Here is a 22,817-nt window from a genome sequence, read left to right on the forward strand (position 1 = left end):
AGGCCCGCCCCCCATGCTGGCCCAGCCCCTCTGCGCACCTGCCTCCAGAGACCCCCAGTCCCCTCAGCTCCCCGGCCGCCCAGGGCCGCCCAAGGCTCAGGTAACCAGGGCCGGCCAAGGCTCAGGTAACCAGGGCCGGCTGAGGCTTGTGCTGCCGGCATTGGCAGCAGCAGAGGTGTGATGGGGCGTCGCCTCCCGCCCCTGAGGGCTCCTGGACTGTGAGAGGGGGCAGGCCGGACCGAGGGACACCCCCTACAGTGCATGAATTTTCATGCACCGGGCTTCTAGTTATCTCTAATTATTGTAACCAAATGTCTTCTCATACTTCAGACTGTTGACTCCTTATTGCCCACCTACCAGTCTTCCTGTTTCTGACCTTTTGGCCCTTGACCAATTATACTTTCTCTCTTTCTACTAATCCCTTTCCTCAGCCCCAAAGTAGACTTTCCAGGCAAGTCAGGTCATTTGGCACCTCCAGGTTTCCCTCCCCAGCCCTCCTCACCTTCCTGACTTTCCATGTAGCATTTCCCAAGATGCAATGCTCTTGCCTTGCCTGTCAGACTGTGTGCTTTTTTCATGGGCTCATTTATTCAACAAATGTTAATTTAGTATTTGCTGTGTGCCCGGCATTTTGCTAGGCAATGGGGATACACAGTCCTTGCCCTCAGCTTCATAGTCCTTTGGGGATGCAGACAGGTAAATAGGCAGTTACGATCCAGTGTGATTGGTGCTGGGATAGGAAGAGTTGGAGGACATGGGGCATGGGTAGGAAGGACATCTTGGTGTGGGGGCAGGAAAGGGTGTCACGGGGAGGTTCCAGAGGCAGCGACCTGGGCTGTCTTAAGTTCCTTGGCGAAAGAAGGAAGGAAAACTAGAACCAAACTCCATCTGCCAAAAAGCATACACAAGCAACCTCCCTGGCCGGGTAGCTCTCTGGTCCGCATTCCTCCTGGCATTCATATACTCAATGCTAGCTCTTGATATTTGCATTATTCTTCTATGGCTTTTTGAAAAATCCTCTTTTCTGATTGTACATACATGTTTTCTCTTCAACTTAACTGTAAGCTTCTAGGACCAAAAGACTGGGTCTTCTTTTTCTCGTGTCCTGTGCAAGTGTTCAGTGAAAATTACCCAGCAGAGGACCGACATGATAGCCACAAGCATCCGTGGGCTTAGGGTTTTTCAAAACTTTATTCTACAAGATCGATTGTAATTGTCAACTTTATAAGGCGTTTTTATTGAGTCTTGTACACAATGGAATTTTCTGTTCCTGTGCGTTTGAACAAAATGCTCCCATTTGAAGTGCTCAGTGCATGGCTATTGGTAGCAGCCAGTGAATACATTTGCCCTTCGGTGGGACCTGGCGACGGTGGTGGGTCAGCCTGGTTGGAGAGGGTCACTAAAAGCCTTGTCAGCCTCCTTCCTCACAGTAGCGCTGGCTGTCAGCAAGAAACGTCTCCGAGTTATAGAGCTAAAATAAGGAGCATCTGTGTGGAGTCCCAGCTTCCGCATCTGGCCTGACATGGAGTATTTCATAACTTCCAGCTCGTTGGGATTCAAGTTGTAGAACTGCTTTTTGGTTTTTGTTTGTTTGTTTTAAGTTACAACTGAAATGTGTGGTGATTTTTTTTTTCTTTTTCCCCATCACCATTTATCCCCTCTATCCTCTCTTCCACCCTCCTCCCCGCCCAGTCACCACACTGTTGTCCATGAGGTCTCTCTTTTTTTTTCTTTTTTGCTCAACCTTCCCCCTCAAGCACCCACCACCACCACCACCAGAGCTGTCTGCCTACTTTCTTTCTATGAGTCTGTCTCTACAGCTCAGTTGGCTAGAGCACCATCACTTTATACAAGTGCTTTTGTTTATTTTTTTATTATGGGCATTTAATTTTCAAAGGAAGGCATTGCTGATGGCTGAGGTTCAGAGATAATGTTTTCAGGGCCAGAATTTGTTCTTCCTTATATGTTTCCATTTAGAACATATGGTGGTTCTTAACTTTTTGGGGTCATGGCCCATAAGACAGTCCAATTAACTCCATAGAGAAATGTACATAGGCACAGACAGAATTGTATATACCATTTCAGGGGGTGCTGCACCCTCTGAATTTCCCCATCTCCCGTCAGCCCTGTGTATCATGATTGGCTTGTTCAAATAAGACCCATATAAAATTCTTACCATTTTAAGCTGAAAATACTGCCCAACTAAACTTTGTGCCTTTTGTCACCATTCCGGTTTCCTTGTGTTTGATGCATGATAGTTAACATTCCCAGGCTCATTACACATGTGCTACTGAACCACTAGACTCCACTCCACCTTCCTTCTCTAGAAGCAGTGGGCGCATTTGTATTTGTTGGAGAAGCACAGATAGGTCAGGTCTTCCCAAGCAGCAGAAAAGCTCTTACACACATTAGCATAACCTGCAAGTAGGAATTAGAAGCTATCCAGTATAATTGTTATAACTGTAGTTTTTTTATATTCTTATTAAAGAAATGTTTTTTAGGTTATAAAGCAGCTTATATAACAGTTATGTTATTTAAAAAATAATGAAGGTCATATACCCATGCTTATATAAAATGCTAAAGGAAAATACATCATAAGGCACATGTACTCAGAGATAACAATGCAGGTGGTGGGTCTTTGCTGAACTACAATTTGGAATTTTATTTTTTTACTAGAGGCCCGGTGCATGAAATCACCCCTACTGCCCTCCCCTGACAGCCTGGTCGCCCTTAACTGCCCTCCCCTGCAGGCCTGGTTCCCCCCAACTGCCCTCCCTCCCCTGCAGGCCCGGTCGCCCATAACTGTCCTCCCCTGCTGGCCATCTAGTGGCTGAGGGCACTTCCATCTTTGAGGGAGGGGCAGTCAAAAAGGATGTCCCTCGGCCCAGCCTGCCCACAGGGATTGGGCCTAAACCAGCAATCAGACATCCCTGTCACAATCTGGGACTGCTGGCTCCCAACCGCTCGCCTGCCTGCCTGATTGCCCCTAACCGCTTCTGCCTGTCAGCCTGATCACCCCCTAACCACTCCCCTGCCAGCCCGATCACCCCCAACTGACCTCCCTCCCCTTCAGGCCTGGTCACCCCTAACTGCCCTCCCTGCCAGCCCAGTCACCCCCAACTGCCCTCCCTCCCCTGACGACCTGGTTGCCCCTAACTGCCATCCCCTGTAGTCCTGGTTGCCCCCAACTTCCCTCCCCTGCAGGCTTGATCGCCCACAACTGCCCTCCCTTGCTGGCCATCTAGTGGCTGTGGGCGCTGCCATCTTTAAGGGCGGGGCAGTCAATTAGCATATTCCCTCCTTATTGGCTGTGGGCACCGCAGTCTTTGCCACAGCATGAGGGTCAATTAGTATATTCCCTCTTTATTAGATAGGATTGGGAAATCTGGGTGGGACAGAGAAGGGAGGGATGAGGCCTCTTAGTAATCTGTGTTTCTGGCTTTTTTTCTCCTAACATTCCGATGAGTATGTTAAATGAAACCGAGGAAAAGATGTGTTACAAAATGAAAACACTTATGAGCTCTCCAGCAGCTCGGTCATGGAATCATTTTTGTTGCCAGTTTGAATCCTGATGTAATTAGGGAAAACAATAAAAAATTCAAATTGTGCCAGGTGAAAATAAAAATACAACAGCCTACCTGGCTCAGTTTGTTGGGCATTGTCCCATGCACCAAGAGGTCATTGGTTCGATTCCTAGTCAGGGCACATGCCTGGTAGGGGGTGTGCACAAGGCAGCAGATCCATGTTTCGCTCTCACATCAATGTTTCTCTTTCTCTCCCTCTTCTTTCCTCTCTCTAAAAATCAATAAAAAAATATTTTTAAAAAACATCCTGAGGATCACATAACAGTGCACCAGTAGACTTCATAGTTCACAAGAATATCATGAATATTATCATGAGATTCTCAGAAATCAGTGAAGTGAGATGGGCGAAGAAATATGCCCATTTTATAAGAAACCCAGCTCCAAGCCTTGGCTGAGGCCGTATGGCTAGTAATGGAATTGAAAGGAAGTCACGTTTCTAATTCCTAATCCATGTTCTTCCTGGTCCCTCTGCCGCTGAGATTTGGGGAAAATCACCTCGACTCCTGGAGTCCCAACTTCCGCGTTTTCATAAAAACACTGATTCCAGGTGCTCGCAGAGTTGCTTTGAGAATCACATTACACAGTCTAGTCGTTCTCAAGGCGTGGTCCCCACACCAGCCCAGGAGCACCTCCCGGGAGCTGGTTAGCAATGCACATCCTCTGGCCCATCAGACCTGCATCAGAAGCCCTGGCGCAGGGCCCACACTCCCTGGTTCAGCCAACTCTGCAGGTGATTCTGATGCACCTCAAGTTTGAGAACCCCCTCCCCCATGGTAAATGTGAGATCATATTGTGAAAGGAGCAAAAAGCGTTATAGAATCTGCTGTTTTCCATTGAAGTAACATTTATATAGAGTGAAACCCTAAGATCTTACATGTACAATGCTATGAACTTTGATATCATGTGCTCAGCACCCCGCAGAGTTCCTCACACCTCCTCCATCCCATCAGTCCCCACACCCCATGGGCAACCACTGTGTAGTGACAGACTTCATCAGAGGAAGTAAGAGGACTTGGTGATGAGTTGGACATAGAAAGAGCAATGTGATATTCTCTTTTGCCTTTATATTTGTGGGTAACATCCCTTTTTAAATTACTAAGCGTGGCTCTCTGATTTTTCAGCCCATGGACCAGGCATCTCTCAAAAACAGCGATGTTCTTGTCCTGACAGGCCTCACCCAGATTCCCACTGCCAACCCAGACGGCATGGTGGGGGAGTTCTTCAGCAACCTGGGTATGTACGCCCCCCGCTGACTCGTGAAGTTTGTGTTTCAGTACCTACCTCTGTAGTGTTTTGCCCCTTCCTTCCTATTTACGCCCGCAGGTGCCCCCTTTTAAGTCCTTTTCCCATTTTCTCTCATCCTTTTTGCTCATCCTGCAAAACCACTAGTTGACAAAAGCACTTCTTAACCCTTTGAGTGCCAACCAATATCCTAGGAACTATGCTAAAATTGCCAAGGCATTTTTGCTGATTTTACAGCAGTTTAGGAAAAAAATTATGATAGTGCTCCCGGCTCTTTTGGCGTAAGACAGGAGGAGTGCAATCACGCTCCCCGGCACTCTAGGGGTTAAGCAGCTTCAATCTGAAGGTGCGGTAAAAATAGTTGTTATAATGGTACATTCGAATTTTGAGCATGCTATGCAACAGGTACTCAGCATTCTCTCACTTGTTCATATAGAAAATTCTTATTTAATCTTCTTGCTTCGGGGTGGGATTTGGTGTTGGAGCAGGGGTCCTTACAGTCAAAGGTTGGACAGCAGGTCCTCAAGGAATGTCGTTTGTTTCAGCATTGTTTCATTGTAGGTTGTGGAGATGCCGTAGGAACTTAACTGTTGTTTTTATCGATGAGCCTATGGTAAAATTGGTTTCATATGCATTGTTCCTCTTAACCCCTAGAGTGCTGGGGAACGCGATCGAGCTCCTCCTGCAGTGTCACTATTAGATGCTAGTAGTTCACTATTCATTGACAGATGGCACCTAAGTGCTTATGATGCCAAATGTTTATAGTTCTAAAATTGACCACTGGCATTTACCTGCCTAATTTTTTACAGGTAATATGATTTTATGAAGTTTACTCAGTTTTTATTGCCCTAAAGCTTTGAAATGGCGTCCAGTTCTAAGTCTGCTTTTATTAGTGATGATGATATTGCTAAATATGTCAGTTCTTGCTGTGAAGATGACGTTTTTGTGGAAGATATTGGAGAAGGGTGACCCTCTATTTTAACATTATATGTTTTGTTCAAATTTTTTTCTACTAGTATTTTATAATACAACTAGAGGCCTGGTGCACAAAAATTTGTGCACTCGGGGGGGAGGGGTCCCTCAGCCCAGCCTGTGCCCTCTCGAAGTCTGGGACCCCTCGGGAGATAACCACCTGCTGGCTTAGGCCTGCTCCCTGGGGGGATTGGGCCTAAGCTGGCAATCAGACATCCCTCTGGCAGCCCGGCAGGCCTCAGCGGATGTCCACTTGCCAGCAGGGAGCAGACCTAAGCTGCAGTCAGACATCCTTAGCGCTGCTTAGGAGGCAGGAGAGGCTCCCACTACCACTGCTGTACTGGCAGCCGTCAGCCTGGCTTGTGGCTGAGCAGAGCTCCCCCATGTGGGAGCGCACTGACCACCAGAGGGCAGCTCCTGCATTGAGCGTCTGCCCCCTGGTGGTCAGTGTGTGTCATAGTGACCAGTCATTCCCAGTCGTTCTGCTGTTAGGGTCAGTTTGCATATTACCCTTTTACTATATAGGATAGAGGCCTGGTGCATGGGTGGGGGCCGGCTGATTTGCCCTGAAGGGTGTCCCGGATCAGGGTGGGGGTCCCGCTTGGGTGCCTGGCCAGCCTGGATGAGGGGCTGATGGCTGTTTTCAGGCTGGCCACACCCCCTTCAGGGTGGGGGTCCTCACTGGGGTGCCTGGCCAATCTGGGTGAGTGGCTGAGGGCTGTTTTCAGGCTGGCCGGCGACTGAAGCTCCCAGCCTCTCCTTTTTTTCTTTTTTTTTTATTCTGGGATTTATTTACCTTCTACAGTTGAAACTTTGTTGCCATCCTGCTCACTTCAGCTCTGAGGCCACGGCCTGCTGAAAGCAGGTATCTGGGGTTTGTTTAGCTTCTATAATTGAAACTTTGTTGCTTTCGGAGCTCAGAGCCGGGCCGAGGCAGGCAGGGAACCTTGGCTTCCTCCATCACTGGAGCAAGCAAGCCTCCTGCTCGCTTCAGCTGTGTGGCTGCCGGCTGCCATCTTGGTTGGCGGTTAATTTGCATATCGCCCTGATTAGCCAATAGGAAGGGTAGTGAAGGTACGGTCAATTACCCTTTTGTCTTTTATTAGATAGGGTCAGCAAACAATATATGTTAAAGATGAAGACAAATGTAGTAAAGGTTTTCCTTAAGTTTTTGAATATGAAACTTCATTTACTTGGATTCATAATTTTTTTCCTAAACTGCTGTAAAAACAGCAAAAATGCCTTGGCAATTTTAGCATAGTTCCTAGGATATTGGTTGACACTCAAAGGATTAAAGTCAGAGCACCTACCAACAACGTTAAGTGAGGACTTACTGTACATGGACTTTAAATTCACAACAGTGACACCACTGAACACATGTATTTTTTCTTATGAATATTTGGTGGTGTTATTTTTTTATTTTGGGGGAGAAGACTAAATTGAGAGACTTGGGGTCTTTGCTACCTGGAAGAAATTTATTTTCCTTTGGATATAATTGTCAATAAAATCAAGAAATCCTGCCTTTCTTTTAGAAAATTGCCGGTTGGTTAATGTCTTAGTCGGCTTTGGCTACTGTAACAAAATACCATAGACTGGGTGGTGTAACAAGAGATGTTTACCTCTCTGTTCAGGGGGCTGCGAAGGCTGCGAGTAGGTTGCCAGCGTGTGAGGTACTGGTGAGGACCCTCCTAGCAGATGGCCACCTTCTTGCTGTGTCTATAGCAGAGAGAGGCAGCTCTGGTGTCTCTTCCTCTTATAAGGGCACGAATCCCCTCCTGGGGGCTCCACCCTCATCTAACCCTAATGACCTCCCAAAGCCCCGCCCATAAACCACCACAAGGGGAGTCAGGGCTTCAGTGTGTGGACTTGGGGGGACACTAGCATTCAGGCCATAACAGTTACCAAAGAGGAGTTAGTGAGCTCACACCCTTCAACTATAGCGATTTATAAGTGAATTTACCTCTGCTCGAAGGTGTTGTCCTTCAGATCTCACTGGGCCAGTGCCAATAAGCATAGTTTTTGTTGTTGTTCTTTGCTGATACTAAGTCAAAGCCATTCATTCTTACCTTGGAAAATGGATTGGACTAGTCTCAGATAGAATCTTTGGTTTGTATGTTTGTTCATAATCTGGAATCGTAGACACAGAGAACTTCAGGTCTAAAGGAGACCTTACATCAAATCCACTGTCGCTCAGAGTGGGGTCCAGTAACCACGGGCTTCGAGATCAAGGAGGCCACTTATTAAAAATGCAAATGAGGGGGTCCTACCACGGGCCTAGTACGTGGCTCTGCAGAAGGGAAGCCAGAAGGAAAGCTGAGTTTTCAGTCTGTTCTGGATATTTTCCTACAAACTAAAGCTTTAAAACCACTGATCTAGTTCACTCTCATATAGCCAGTGAGGACACTGGAGTCCTGCAGCCTGTGGCAGAGGCGGGACTGGGGCCAGCCCTCATGAGGGCCCCCCCCCCCCCGCCTCCCCCGCCCCCCGCTAGTGTGGTTTTCCCACGGTACCAACTCATAACAGCAGGTCAGCCAGTGCTCAGGGTACCGCTGTGCCTTCCGTCTATTTTGAAAACCCAACAAAAAACAAACTTGAGAGGACACTTAGCTTTTTTTAAGCCAGTTATAGCTTCTAATATGATTACACCCAGAAGTTGCAATTCCTCATTTGATAGTTTGAATAATGTAGGGAGCATTGTCTCACAGACAAACATTTTTTTTTATGAAAGAAAATGCCACTAAAATGAGTCGAGCAGAAAAACGTGGCCTGTTTTGTTATCGGTCACTCCTCAGGGGTCCGAGACTAAACAAAGACAAACCCAGCAGAGTTTTGAGCTGGGGCTAAAAAGAGGAGCTTGAAGGGTCTTCTATGCTGAAGCTCAGCTTCCATTGGTAACTTTTAAACCCCAACCCTCGATTGCACGTCCTGTTCCTGGGACTGAGAGGTTGACTGAGGCCTCGCTGCTCGCCAGCCCGGGGCTCCCCGCTCTGGTCCTGGCCCTCAGGAGAAGCGGACTATCCTAGACGGGCAGGGGGTTGTACCCACAGACGTAGGAAAATGAAACAAATCCATATACTGTATACGCGTTCCATTCTACTTTTATAAAGCTGTTCTTTTGATACTACCGTTTTCCTCCTGGCTTCAACTTCCCCAGCGCTGACCGTCCGGAACGGAGGAAACGTGTTGGTCCCCTGCTACCCGTCGGGGGTGATCTACGACCTCCTGGAGTGTCTGTACCAGTACATTGACTCGGCCGGCCTCTCCAGCATCCCCTTCTACTTCATCTCCCCCGTGGCTAACAGCTCCCTCGAGTTTTCCCAGATCTTTGCTGAGTGGTATGTCTGTGTTCTCTCTGAGTTCTACTTTGAGGCAGTACAGTCAAGCAGTAAGAACAGAAATGATCCCGCTTCTTCCCACGGTACTGGGAGACTTTCCTCCTGTGGCGTTCCCGTATCTGTGAGCGAAGCTGTGCTAATGAAGGCCGAGTCTGTCACAGGGCTAACTGCGGGAAGAGTAGCTGGGAAGGGAGGAAGGACCAAAGATAAAGACTTAACTTAGCCAGCACTTTCCAGATTAGCAACAGAAATGCTATCATTTATCTTCTCACATGCTGTCTTCTGCCTGCTCTTACAAAGTAAAATTGCATCCTAGATGCAAAAAAGATGTTAAAGCCCACGCTCATGTTGTCAACACTTCTAATACCAAATCTGAAAGAAAACTCTATATCTTCATTTTAATAGCATGACATTTGACAAAATTAAGTCTTATTACAGCAGGACATTGATCAAACGTAGGGAGAGTAAATTACTGAACAGTAAGACGTCCGTGAGCCTTTTTAGGACTCCTTAGATGCCTGTTTGAATCTAACACACCTTGGCCAGAAGAAGGGCGGGAGGAGGAAACAGGTCAGCTTTCACCAGGCACCCAGTAGTGCCTTACGTGGTGTTTCCAAGCATTCAGGGCTGTGAAAACGCATACATAGAGTGTGTGTCATCCCTGTGCGTGGTGTGGTGGCCTCACGGACAGTGTGCTACTAAGTCTCTCATGAAAAAGGAATGTGTGCCTCATCTGTGCCACATCTCATATGCTGCCCCTCAGCCCTTCCTAAGGACTCTCCCATTTTCATTGTGGTGGGATCTTTTTCTGTGTGCACACTCAGACAGGCTTCTCCATCCCTGTGCACGTCATTCATGTCTGCCGGGGGATTGAGACACTTACTCCCCAGTTCGAGTTGCCAGTGCAGCTCAGTGGCTGTGACAAGCAGAAAGTTGTGTCTCTGCAAAAGGTATGTCACTCTCCCCTTGGTACTGCGCTCAGCCAGTCAACACGGAGTCCTGGATTGGGTCAGAAGGACATTAGCGGGACAGCTGGTGAAATGCCAGTCGGGTCTGGAACTCGGCTCATCGTAATGTATTGATGTTACTGTTTTTTGTTTGTTTGTTCGTTTTTGATGTTACTGTTTTAGTTTAACAAATTTATCACGGTTGTGCATGATATTAACATCGGGGGGCAGTGGGTGAAGGGTATACGAGGAGCTCAACTATCTTTGCAACTTTCTTGTAAATCTAAGATTATTTCAAAATAACAAGGTTACTTCTTAAGAAAAAATGTATTAAGGGATTTTAAAGGTTAAAAAAGTGCTTAAAAGAGTTTTCTGTCCTGAGTGCCCTATAGACACTGGATTTTATTCTGTAGATGCTGAGAGATTCACTGCAGGACTTTTTACTTGTGCTTATTACTTATTCACTGCTACCACTAGGTGGCACCAATGAGCCTGTGTGCCCAGCTGACTGGCTTATCCGCTTTTCCTCTTTTAGGCTTTGTCACAACAAGCAGACGAAGGTGTATCTCCCAGAACCACCTTTTCCTCATGCAGAGGTAAGAAAATGGTCTGCTGGGATCAGAGCAAGAAAGAGCTTTAGGTGAATGGACATGGATGGAGGCAGCAGGCCATTAGACAAAAGTGAAATCCTTAACATAAGCTCATGGCCCTTGTTCCCCATATGCGATGACAGTGGAGTGTTCTAACTCCAGGTCCATCACTTCCCCTTACTAACACTGTACTACCAGTGCATTCACCCTTCATAGCCTCCCTCTGTTCCGTTGACTGCACGAGGAATTCCATTCTATTATCTACTAAAATGTTTGCATAACAGATTTTTTATTGTAAAGTCTTTCCAGTTATGTTAATCATAGATGTGAAGTTTTAATGATGAAAATGATAACATGTCAGTTTAAAAAATTGGAGGTCAAAAGGTACAAACCTCCAGTTATAAACAAATGAGTCACGGGGATGTCATGTGCCCACGGTGACCAGAGTTAATGCTTGAGAGCTGCTAACAGAGCAGATCTTAAATGTCCTCATCACAAGGGGGACAATTGTGACTATAAGTGACAGATGTCAGCTAGACTTGTTGTGGTGACCATTGTGATGTCCACACAACCAAGTGATGATGTTGCACACCTGGAAGTAATGTTACTTGTCAATTATACCTCAATTTTTAAAAAACAGGAAAATTTCCCTCCCTCACAGGATGGCTGAGTGTTTCTATGTAGCTGTGTGCCCTGTTTTGTTTCAATTTTTTTTCTTCCACCAAACATTGTATCACCAGCATTTTCCTATGCGTCTCGTATTATTATTGCGGCCTAATCTGGCGTATCATATGCGAGTACTATAATGTTCTTAACCGTTTTCTCTATCACACAATAGAATTACTCCCAATTTTTTGTTTTATGAATATGCGTGTGTGTTATGTTTACATATATTATAACATATATAATTTAAAGATGTTTACATTGGCATAAGCACTTTAGGGAACTGGCGGGAGGGTACCCGCCAGAGCACGCAGTAATTCCGGATGGTCAGATGCAGTAGTCCCTGGACAGTTCGGTCCAAGCGGCAAAACAAGAGATGAATTTATCTTAGATCCTGTGCATTGATCAGGAGAACTGCAGGAACTGTAGGTGATGCCTGGAAAGTGACTCAAGTTACGTGCAAAGATGTGCTATTCTTAGAGGCCCATTCATCTCCTTGACGTCTCTGGATACAGTAGACTTATTTGTCCTTTAGACAGCGCTCACCCATTTAACTGGGGCAGGTAACGACCGTGGCCAGCTAGGTTACAGAAAGAACGTCAGTTTTGTTTACTTGTAACTTGGGAGGAAAGTGGGAGCTGAAGGCTTGCTCCCTACTGTGCATGTCCCATGGGAGCACGTGACACCGATGACAGTTTCCAGACCCCCTTCTGCACGAGGGCCTGCCTCAGGATTAACCCGTGCCATGGTAATTCCATCACCCACTCAACAGCGCCTCCAGGCGAAATTCCCTTTGGCTTAGTGGACACCTAGGGTCTCTGACGTCTGGATTTTTGGGATCTGACCTTTCGATGCTAGAGTGGGGAGGTGGGGGCAGCGTCCAGGCAGCAGGCAGTGTCTGCCCAGGGTCCTAAGATGCCATCTGTGGCTGTGGCTGTAGATGTAGATGGTGTTGCCTTGGGTTGGCCTGACGTTGGGAGGGTATTATCTAGTATTGGGCTGGAAGGGAGACCTTTTTGGTTCCAAATATAAACGTTTGAGACAAGTTTGGGGCTGTGCATGGTCTGCCTCTTACTTAGCTCTCTGTGCGATGAGGATGTCACAGCTCCCAGGCTTCTAAGAGCCAGTTTGGCCTTGGTCTTTATGAAGTTGCCACAGTAACTTACGCTCAAGAGGAGGTCCTGTGTGGGTAGTGGCTCTTGTGGGAGGTGTGTACTGGTGGCAGAACTTGGTGAATCACATGTTTTGGGAAGGTGACCTGATACCGGGGACTCATGGGCCAGGGCTCGGAGTATCAGAAAGCTATAAAGCAGGGGTGGGGAACCTTTTTTCTGCCAAGGGCCATTTGGATATTTACAACACCATTTGAGGGCCATACAAAATTACCAACTTAAAAATTAGCCTGCTCGCCCTGACTGGTTTGGCTCAGTGAATAGAGCATCAGCCTGCAGACTGAAGGGTTCCAGGTTCGATTCCAGTCAAGGGCATGTACCTTGGTCGCGGGCACATCCTCAGTGGGAGGTATGCGGGAGGCAGCTGATCGATGTTTCTCATCGATGTTTCTAACTCTCTATCCTTCTCCCTTCCTCTCTGTAAAAAATCAATAAAATATATATATTTTTTAAAATTAGCCTGCTGTATTTGGTCAAACATGTCATTAACTCACCCCTAATGCCATAGCGGGGCCAGACAAAATGATTTTGTGGGCCCTGTACGTACGGCCCGAGGGCCAGATGTTCCCACCCCCGCTATTGAGGCAGACAGGACTACATCAGCTGTAACAACCTGAAAAGCTTCCATTGAGTGAAAAAGTTACATTGTAGATTTAAAAAATGTTAATCTTTGGCAAATTATAATGAGATTCACTTGTATTTTTAATTTACTTCTGGTCACCCTCCCATAATTGTGGCCTCCCTCCCACCCAGACAGGCTAACGTTTTATATATCGATTCTAGCTCATTCAGACCAACAAGCTGAAGCACTACCCCAGCATCCACGGCGACTTCAGCAACGACTTCAGGCAGCCGTGCGTGGTGTTCACTGGGCACCCTTCCCTCCGGTTTGGGGACGTGGTCCATTTCATGGAACTCTGGGGGAAGTCCAGTCTCAACACTGTCATATTCACAGGTAAGTCACGCCCTGCCCTTTCCGCTGGGGACCATCACTGAGCGCTCCTACCAAGTAGAGACCCAGGGGCAGTTTTGTTGTTGCTGTTAATCCTCACCAGAGGATTGTTTTTCCCATTGATTTTTAGGGGGGGGGCGGGGGGGAGGAGACAGAGAGAGAGAAACATCTGGGTGAGAGAGACACATCGATTGGTTGCTCCCGCACATGCTCCAACCAGGGCCGGGGATCGAGCCTGCAACTGAGATACATGCCCTTGACCAGAATTGAACCTGGGACCCTTCAGTCTGCAGGCCACTGCTCCATCCGCTGAGCCAAACTGGCTAGGGGGACAATTTTTTTTAATCTTCACCCAAGGATAAGCTTATTGATTTTAGAGAGGGGGGGAGCGGCGGGGGGAGAGAGAGAACCATCAGTGCGAGAGAGAAACATGGATCAGTTGCCTTCCTAGGAATTGAACCTGTGACCATTCAGTGTACGTAACGATGTTCCAACTAACTGAGCCACACCAGTCAGGGCCAGAGACAGTTTTTAAAATAAGGCATAAGTATGAACACTCTTCTGTCATAAATATTAATACGGTGTCGGGTGAATTTCCCGCCAAAATATAAGATGGTGCGGGCAATTATTTAGGTTTCCCGCGCAAAATCAGAGTTAGTTTAAGATACCTATTACCCCAATGGGTATGAAACGGTTCGCATACGCAGGTAGGTATCTTTGTGAACGGCAAACAAACAAATATTTGGTAATACGCAGTTACAATCGGCCCGAGTTTACACGTTTCCCGCACTCCACCGCAAATCTATATGAACCGAGTTAAGACGGCTCCCGCGGAGTACGCGCAATTCACGCGAGCCGACTTAACTCGTTTCCCGCAATCCAAGTGTTAAAGGATAAAGAACCCAGGGAAAGAGTCAGATAAAGCACAAGGTCTTGGTAAGTAACTGTCAGACAAAGCTTTTGAATCCGTATTTGCAGCTCTTTCCCGGAGACATTTCACCGCACTGCTGAGGGGAGGGCTGTGTAAACTGCTTCAGGGAGTCCTCGTCGCCAGCCTGTTTACCTTTGATCTTTCTGCTTTGGTGAAAGTTCGCTCTGGCTTGCACTGCAGCGGTTTTTTCTAGAGAATGAACCCCTCAGAGTAAAATAAGTCCTTTAATGAGACCAAGTAGAGTTTTTACTTAATGGCTATATTATGTGATCAATTTAAGGTCCTCGGACAGCCTCGACATTTGAACGTCTTACGGGCTGTGCAGTAAAAAACGTTGCTCTAAAGTCATCCAAATTGCTGTCCCCTCGGCCAAGCTGCCTCCGCCCCTTGAGCCTGGCTCCCCTTGTGACCTGGGGCCGGAGGTGGCCCTCTCCTGGGCAGCTGTGTGTTGGGTGGGTCGTGTGAGAAGGCACTCGTGCAGGGCTGTTGCTTGGGTGCCGTCTTACAGTTACTTTAGACTTCCTGGAGCAGAGGCTACTGTGCCCACAGCTTCGGGGTCAGGAACCCTGTGGGTCCTCCCTGTGCTCAGCCTGTTTGTGAGCAAACAGTGCCGTCAGCCAGAGGCCACCAGGAGCACGCGGTGCTTAAACAAACTCGGGCTGACTGGCTCATGGCGATCAGGGGAAACGCGGCCACGGGCAGGCGTAAGGCAGGTTCACAGACATGTGACATCGATTGGATGTCTCAGTGACTCGTAGCCAGAGGCAGGAAGAGTGGAGGCGGGTAGGTAATGTGTGTGGTGTGGACAGTGCTGTGGTTCAGGCAGGATTACGGGGGGGTCTTGTTTTTGTCTGGGTCCATCGTGGTCACCGAGTGGCCTTGCTGGGTCAGTGTTGGTGACATTGCTATGTCCAGCAGGAGAATGTGGCCAGCCTGGGTGCGGGCCCCCTCCTGCCAACACCCCGCTGGCAGGAAGTGCAGAACTCAGAGAGCAGTTGCCGGCTGCTTCTTTCCCCTGGTCCCCTTGCAGCCCTGGCGGAGGAAGTCAGCCACCGAACATTGATTCCTGACACCCGGAAGCTCACCGCTGTCTGGTTCTGCTGAGCAGGGCCGTGCAGGGAAGTCACTGCAGTGGGACCAAGGGTGGTCTCTCCTGTTTGAGGAGGTGCTGACTCATGGGCAGTGGCACAGTAGGAAGTGTCCGCTCTGTATAAACTTTTCTTTAGCCAGCTGGACGAAGTCAAGGCTCTGCGATTGTCTGTGACACCCCGAATAATGAATTTAAGTTTAAACTGGTTCGTTGGGCTTCCAGAACAGGTGTCGTGCGTGATGTCTGCTAGAGTCAGGAGTTTTGGACCAGTTCTTCCAATTGTGTTATGACGACGGTGGGAATTGCAGCGCGCACGGTGGATGTAAAAAGGGGGTCAGCCACCCTACCTGTGCTGGCCCATGTAGGGGTTCCTACATGCTCTTCTTGGGGAAACAGGATCCACTGGAGGGTGTTAATGTAAACATGTGGGCACTTGGGCAGCTGTCGTGAGCACAGCAGGTGTGCAGGTGAGGAAGCACGTGGGGCGCAGGCTGTGTGCACGGGGGGGGGGTGGGGGGGGCAGGTCTTCGGCTCAGGGGGCAGCTCCTCAGGCGGAAAGAACCGTCCCCGCCAAGCAGACGGCATGACTGCCACTTGGGGAACAACTGGTCGTCGTGACAGGGTGGGTCCCCGTCGGGATGTGCTGGGCTCTGCCGACAGGAGTAGCATTTTGCTCCCATGGGGTCCAGGCCCTTCCTGTTTTCTTCTGGGTGCATCTTTCTGTGGCCTGTGCTTGGCCTCAGGCCTGGGTGTTGACCCGGAGCACTTGAGTCCAGGGTCCGGGCCACATTTCTTCTCTCTGAAGTCACTGTTCTGTATTTTGTCTCTTGTGGGGACACTTTGAGTCTGTGTGTATGTCCTGGTCTTTTTCAAATTTTCATCTAATTTTTGTAGCATTTACTGATGATTCAGGACTGAATACATTATTACTGTGATGGTTGCCAGATAGTGAGTTTTAAACAATTTTATCATTTCTTTTGCATTTATTAACTGGTATTTTGTTGCAAACAAGAGTTTTCTCTTCTCACCCTCTTATTTATCCCTCATTTATCTCATCGACCCCTTTATTCACACTCAGACCTGCCATTGCTCCCCCATCCTACAGGGTTCGCCCTGGTCTCTCCCTGCCCCTGGGGGTAAGTGACTCCTCTCTCTGGTGATGGAGAGCCCGGTCCCTTGGAGCACTTACTCACTGGCTCACCCTTCTGACGCCTGCTTGCCCTGACCGTACCAGCTGCCTCCTCGCGGGGCAGCCCCTCTGCTCCCTGCACTTAATTCATTTCATCTGTGCTTTCCTTAGAACCCGACTTCTCGTACCTGGAGGCACTGGCTCCCTACCAGCCCTTGGCCATGAAATGCATTTACTGCCCCATTGATACCCGGCTGAATTTCATCCAAGTGTCAAAGCTGCTCAAAGAAGTGCAGGTAACCAAGGCAACCGTGCCAGTGTCTCCTGGGACCTGTGTCCTCCTGTGACCTGTGCCCTGGCCTCCGTGGTGTGTCTGGTGCGAGGGCAGGGCCTCTGGGGGCATTCCTTCCTCCCGGCTCAGCGTCTGCAGAGCTGGGTCATTTCCCTTCACACTTCAGTGTGGGCTTCACACCCTGAAAGAAGCGTCCATTCCAGTGAACTCCAAGTGGGAAGGAGGAGCAGGCGTAAAGACTGTCCTTTCTATGAGGACCATTTGTGTCCAGTTAAAAGCCAGCTGGCCCCTCAACCCCCCAAAAAAGTCCTCACGGAGTGAAAGGCGGCTTCCCCGGGACGTGGACGGGGCGTGGTGCCCCTTCAGTCAGTGCCACACCGCGTCGTTTTGCTTTTTGTCAGAAGTTCGGTTCGGTTCGGTTTGGTTTTTGTTCTTGCTTCGTTTGCTGGGTGTTTGCATTTTCACTTTCTGCCCCAGAGCAAGGGGAGAAGTATTGGGTGAGGTGGTGGGTAAAGGGAAGACACCTGGACAGGAGACTGGAGGGAGAGCAGGGGATGAAAACCACCACACGGGGTCAGCGACACTGGGCGGGTGTTTTGAGGGTTGAGGGTGGGGAGGCAGTTGGAATTGTCGGGAAGGAAGGCTGAGAACAGGCAGGGGCGTCTCTGACTTCCCACCCCCACGGTGTCTTCAGGACCCCAAACAAGGGCCATGGTGGCCGCACCCGACTCCCAGCTCCTCCCTCAGCAGGTGTGATGCCCCTCACGCCTCGGCTGGGCATTCACTCTCCTCCTCCGCAGTCTCTGACCGCAGGACGAGAGACGCCAACACAAAACTCAGAGGAAACGTAGCGAGAGGCCGAGAAGGCTGAGGCCCAGGAGGGCAGGGAAGAGTGTGGCTTTCTCTGGCCGGGCTTGGAGCAGTTCCCGCCTTCGGGCTGCTGGGTGGTGTGACCCCGCCCCGTGCCCAGCATGCTGGGTGGTGTGACCCCGCCCCGTGCCCAGCATGCTGGGTGGTTAAGAGCCTGTGGTTTCCATTCCTGGGCAACTTCACCCACATTCCTTAAGCCAGCGGGTCCTCGTCCAGCCCTTCGGCTGGTGCTGAAACTGGAGAGGCTGCCTGGTCTCCCCGGTGAGGGTGAGAGACGGGGAGTCCTCAGGCTGGGACTGGAGTCGGCTCTGAGGCAGCTAGAAGATGCCTTGCCTGTCGCCATGGCTACGGTGCAGGGCTTGCCTGAAGTTCCCTTCTACCCCCCACTGCACTCATCTCTCCTCACTGGCCACTTGGGTGTGAGAGGAAAGTTCACAGTGGCCTGGAAGTGCCGAGCCTTGTCCGTACCAAGAAGGGAGGAGCAGCTAAGGAAGGGGCTTCTGAATGGGCTGCTCCGCCTCACGGCCTCCTCTCCCTCCTCCTCCCCCTTCCCGTCCCCTTGGCCCCTCAGCCCCTGCACGTGGTCTGCCCTGAGCAGTACACGCAGCCGCCGCCCGCGCAGGCCCACAGGATGGACCTGATGATCGACTGCCAGCCGCCGCCCATGTCTTACCGGCGCGCCGAGGTCCTCGCCCTGCCCTTCAAGCGGCGCTACGAGAAGATCGAAATCATGCCAGAGGTGAGCGGGCTTCTCAGGGTGAACTTGGGATTCGCTGGCGTCTCTGGAAGCAGGCCCTGGCCTTCTTTTCGGGTTTGTGTCAAATGTGTGTGAACCAAAGAGCTCCTTAGGCCCTTAAGCAAGTAGGTGGGAAGAGGTGGGATTTCATGTTTTCATTCACATTTTCCAAGTAGTGAAGTGACAGCTGCAAACATCAGGGCTGCTGACTGCTGCTCTGATTAAGGTTCTGCATGCGATCGGGGAGGCCAGGATTTTGATCTACTGACGTGGTCTGTTGAAGTCTAAATATTTTAGTTACATGGAATCTGAGCCTGTGTTAACGGAACCGTTACACAGCATATCGTTGTGGGGACGCTGTAGGTTGTGTGAGAGGCTAGTCTGGGGGAAGGCAGGCAGCAGTCAGTGCCCGGCTCCCGAAATGGCAGGCAGGTCGCTCGAACATGTTTTTCACAAACAATAAAAAGAGGTAGGGAAACTTATTAAGAACAGTGTCCCCAAAATTCTCTTTGGCGTTCAGAATAATGTCCAGGTCTGGGGCTGACGTCTCAGCTCCTAGGTGGTGCTCATTTCCTGCCCAACAAAGGCTGGTGGTGGGGCGAGGCCAGGTGCCACCAGCGGGGACTCGGTTTCCAGGACATGCAGTCCTTCCCAGGGTTAACCTCAGTTGTTATTTTAATTAGGAGCAATAGATAAAGGAGAGCAAATGAATTTCAATAATTGACTTAGGTCCCGGCCTGTTTGGCTCAGTGGGTAGAGCATCAGCCCACAGACTAAAGGATATTGGGTCCATCCCAGGCCCCAAGTGCAGGAGGCAGCCAGTCAGTGTGTCTCACATCAATGTTTCTCCCCCCCCCGCCCCTGTCCCTCTTTCCCACTATCTCACTAAAGATCAATGGAAGAAATATCCTCAGGTGAGGATATTTCTTATTCTTAAAAATAAGAATTGACTTAGATAAAATTGATTCACCAACACAGAATAGTCAAGGTGGGGTTTTTTTTAATGCAAGCAGTCTGCTCTCCATTACCACACATGTATCACCCACGTGTTACACTCATTCTCGTTTCACTGCTGGACCCTTGGAGGGAGCCGCCACAGGGCCCGTGCTCTCTGCAGCCAGTGTGGCCAGACTGAAGGAGTGACAGTGCCTACTGTGAGCCCCGGCTGGAGAGAGGGCAACTGTGGGGAGAACGGGCAAGGACGAGAACCCCTCTTCCTGCAGGGGACGCACAGAGAGGCGGGGTAGTCCAGGCCCCAGACTCTGAGAGCGTGGAGTACGTGCCCAGTGCAATCACTCCAGGCAGCTCTTCGCCCCTGCGGGGGGAGGGAGGAGTAAGTGGAGTGACTGCTGGAGGCGATCCGAAAACTCATTTGTAGTGAAGACTGGTGACCAAGGTGGAGTGAAAAAGCTAGGTGATTTCAGCCCAAGACAAATTATAACTTCACAGCAATGATACCAGTTTTCTTATAAACCTTATAAATGGGTCATAAAGGCAATTTTTTGAAAGGAGTCGTCACAAACACCTTAAGCAATACTGTGGAAAGATGTACGGCTCCTCACGTAGACTACTTTGATGGTCATTTGGATGTTTGTGGTCTGCTAATTCTTTAAAAGGAAAATTATTAATTTTTCGTTAGAGGTTGTGAATGCAGCCGCTCAAACCCTCCTCTCGCCCTCTCAGCTGAGCAGGTGACTTGCGTTTCTAATTACAGTTCATTCCTGAGAAGTGGCAGGGCTGCCCCCATGGATTTCCTTTGCTGCTGAGAACCAGGGACAGCGTGCAGTTAGCGTGCAGCAGGCTCTGCGCCTCGTTCAGGCCACATCCTCTCATGACCAAGCGGATAAAAACTCTCTTAGCTCTGAATGCCCAGTGGTCCTTTCTCCATACCTCACTAGCCCGGCCTCCTGGCTCCTCTGCTTAATTATAATGGAAGTCACCTGTTTATGGACCCTCCCTAGGGGACAATACTAAGTACTTCCCATGGACTGTCACCCCGCTCTGTGAGATGGGCACAGTGCTTCGACTTGGCACGCTCAGCGGGCAGGGCAGGGCCTGCTCTGCCCTGAGAAAACCTCAGGCGACCACCAACATGCCTGTCCACAAAGGTCACCCCAACACGGGTTACAGAGCCTGTCTTTTAGGTGAGAGTGGAGCCCCCGGGTCAATTCGCACTGAAAATGTGAGCCCCACGGTGGACAGGCCGATCCCGTGAGTCCCAGTTTCCATACTAGAGGCAAAAGGAAGCCGCATGTTGTTTCCAAGACAGAAACAAAAATATTAAGACGTCCACCGAGAAACCATCTTACTAATTGGTTTCTGGCATTTCTCATGCCCACGTTTATCCTTACCCATGATTAAACAGTCCTTGTTAGCTTGCCTGTTCCCTTTCTAAGTCACCAGAAGAAAAGAATACATCTGCTGCTACACCTCTGACACTGAGCCAGAGAAGGAAGGGATTGGCTAGGGGGGGCGAGGGGGTTGCCGCAGGGGGTGGGTGCACACCACCGCGTTCTGTTCACAAAGCCCTTCAAATGCTGTAGGAACAGAGTAGCAGCTCTGAGACCTGCCCTGGCCGCCCTGTGCACCTGCAGGTCCCTGGGTAACCAGCTCCATCGCCCTGCCGGCCAGCCTTCAGTCCAGGGTCCTCCTGCTGCCCAACCCTTAGGTTCATATTGCCAGTGTTGGTTTTGTTTCAGTAGTTGACATTAATAATGATATTTTTTTATGGGGAGAGAAGAAAGCATGTTCCCCCTCCAAAAAGAGGCAAAGTTTTTGTTTGGTTTGTAACACCAACATGGAGCTAACCATCTGCACCTCCGGATGTTAAGGTTGTTTAACATAGAGGATTTTGCTTTTCATTTTCTCTGCATTTTGCTCATCTCAGAGTGAGAGATGCTGGCCCAATCTTTGGATCATCTTTGTATTTATTTTCTAGCTTAGAGTTGTACAGTGGGGTTGAAGGGTTAGGTTTAGATTTCAACACGTTAATCCAGCCGTTCTCAAACTGTGTGGTATCAAGACTTGTTAAAAATTAGAACCCCAGCTCTAGTCGGTTTGGCTCAGTGGATAGAGCGTCGGCCTGCCGACTGAAGGGTCCCAGGTTCAATTCTCGTCAAAGGCATGTACCTTGTTTGCAGGCTCCCAGCCCTGGTCAGGGGCATGAGGGAGGCAACCAACTGATGTGTCTCTCACATTCAGTGTTTCCCTGTTTCTCCCTCTCCCTTCACTCTCTAAAAATCAATGGAAAAAATATCCTTGAGGAAAACAAAGACAAAAACAGAGCCCCAAAGAGCTTTTGTTTATGCGGATGATGTTGATTGATGTTTGCTAACTAGAAGTTAAAACTAAGAAATTTAAAAATATTTATTAATTCATTCCAAAGTAATATAAACCCATTGGATGTTAACATAACTAACACATCTTCTTTGAAAAATGTATCTTAAAAAAGATAATGAGAAGAGCGGACACTGCTTTACATTTGCAAGTCTCGTCAGTGTCTGCCACAGGAAGCCCGCAGGCTCGGAGCTACCAGAGAAGACTTGGGTGTCTTCCGGAGCTGCCAGAGGTGGAGAGGAGGTGGTGGCGGTTCAGATGCCTCAGATGCCAAGCCCCAGGCAGGCTGCGGGGCGTGCCGTCCTCTGTGGGTTGACTAACGAAGGGGAAAGCAGCAGGGTCGGCACCGGTAACCGCAGAAATCTGGGGAGGCCTCCAGGCAAAGCACCCAAGACTGTGCCTGGGACACTGGTTGGTTCTTTCTCTCCTCAGCCCAGCTTATCTGCCACCGCTCCCCTTCCCTCTGTCATCCCTTCCTTCCTTTCTTTATTGCAGTAGATAGAGAGATAATAGATAATTTGCGTGATGTAGTTTGGGTTAAAAATTAATTTTTTACCTTCTTTCTTCCCTAAAGTTATTTGGTCATTTATTATTGTTTTTTAATCCTCACCCAAGGGTATTTTTCCATTGATTTTTAGAGAGAGGGAAAGACAGAGAGAAACACATTGACTGGTTGCCTCCTGCATGAGCCCCGACCAGGGCCCCGGCCAGGGAGGAGCCTGCAACCCAGGTACATGCCCTTGACCAGAATCGAACCTGGGACCTTTCATTTCACAGGCTGACACTCTGTCTATCCTCTGAGCCAAACCAGCAAGGGCTATTTGGTCATTTTAGACCAAAATAATGTAAATAAAAATGCAAAGTAAAATAAAATAATGGTGGCCTTTAAAGGCTCAGCTTTATAACACTTGCTGATTGGTACCTTTCCCAGCAGGCCGGCAGGGACATGTGGGGAGCTCTGCACAGAGGGCGGAGC

The 22,817-nt window shown here is 49.2% G+C and overlaps 1 protein-coding gene across 1 annotated transcript in view; it reads left to right on the forward strand.

Moving 5' to 3' along the window:
* Window positions 1-22,817, forward strand: part of INTS9 (integrator complex subunit 9) — a 106,099-nt gene that overhangs the window by 79,197 nt on the left and 4,085 nt on the right. Inside the window, exons 9-14 of the mRNA XM_070415517.1 lie at window positions 4,706-4,817; window positions 8,953-9,133; window positions 10,616-10,676; window positions 13,289-13,460; window positions 16,779-16,903; window positions 18,341-18,508. Coding sequence (XP_070271618.1) covers window positions 4,706-4,817; window positions 8,953-9,133; window positions 10,616-10,676; window positions 13,289-13,460; window positions 16,779-16,903; window positions 18,341-18,508 — 819 coding nt within the window. The remainder of the gene's footprint in view (window positions 1-4,705; window positions 4,818-8,952; window positions 9,134-10,615; window positions 10,677-13,288; window positions 13,461-16,778; window positions 16,904-18,340; window positions 18,509-22,817) is intronic.

This window comes from Myotis yumanensis, unplaced genomic scaffold, assembly GCF_028538775.1.
Source record: "Myotis yumanensis isolate MYYU_CA2020_CCGP unplaced genomic scaffold, mMyoYum1.0.hap1 SCAF_5, whole genome shotgun sequence".
NCBI classification, from domain to species: Eukaryota; Metazoa; Chordata; class Mammalia; order Chiroptera; family Vespertilionidae; genus Myotis; species Myotis yumanensis.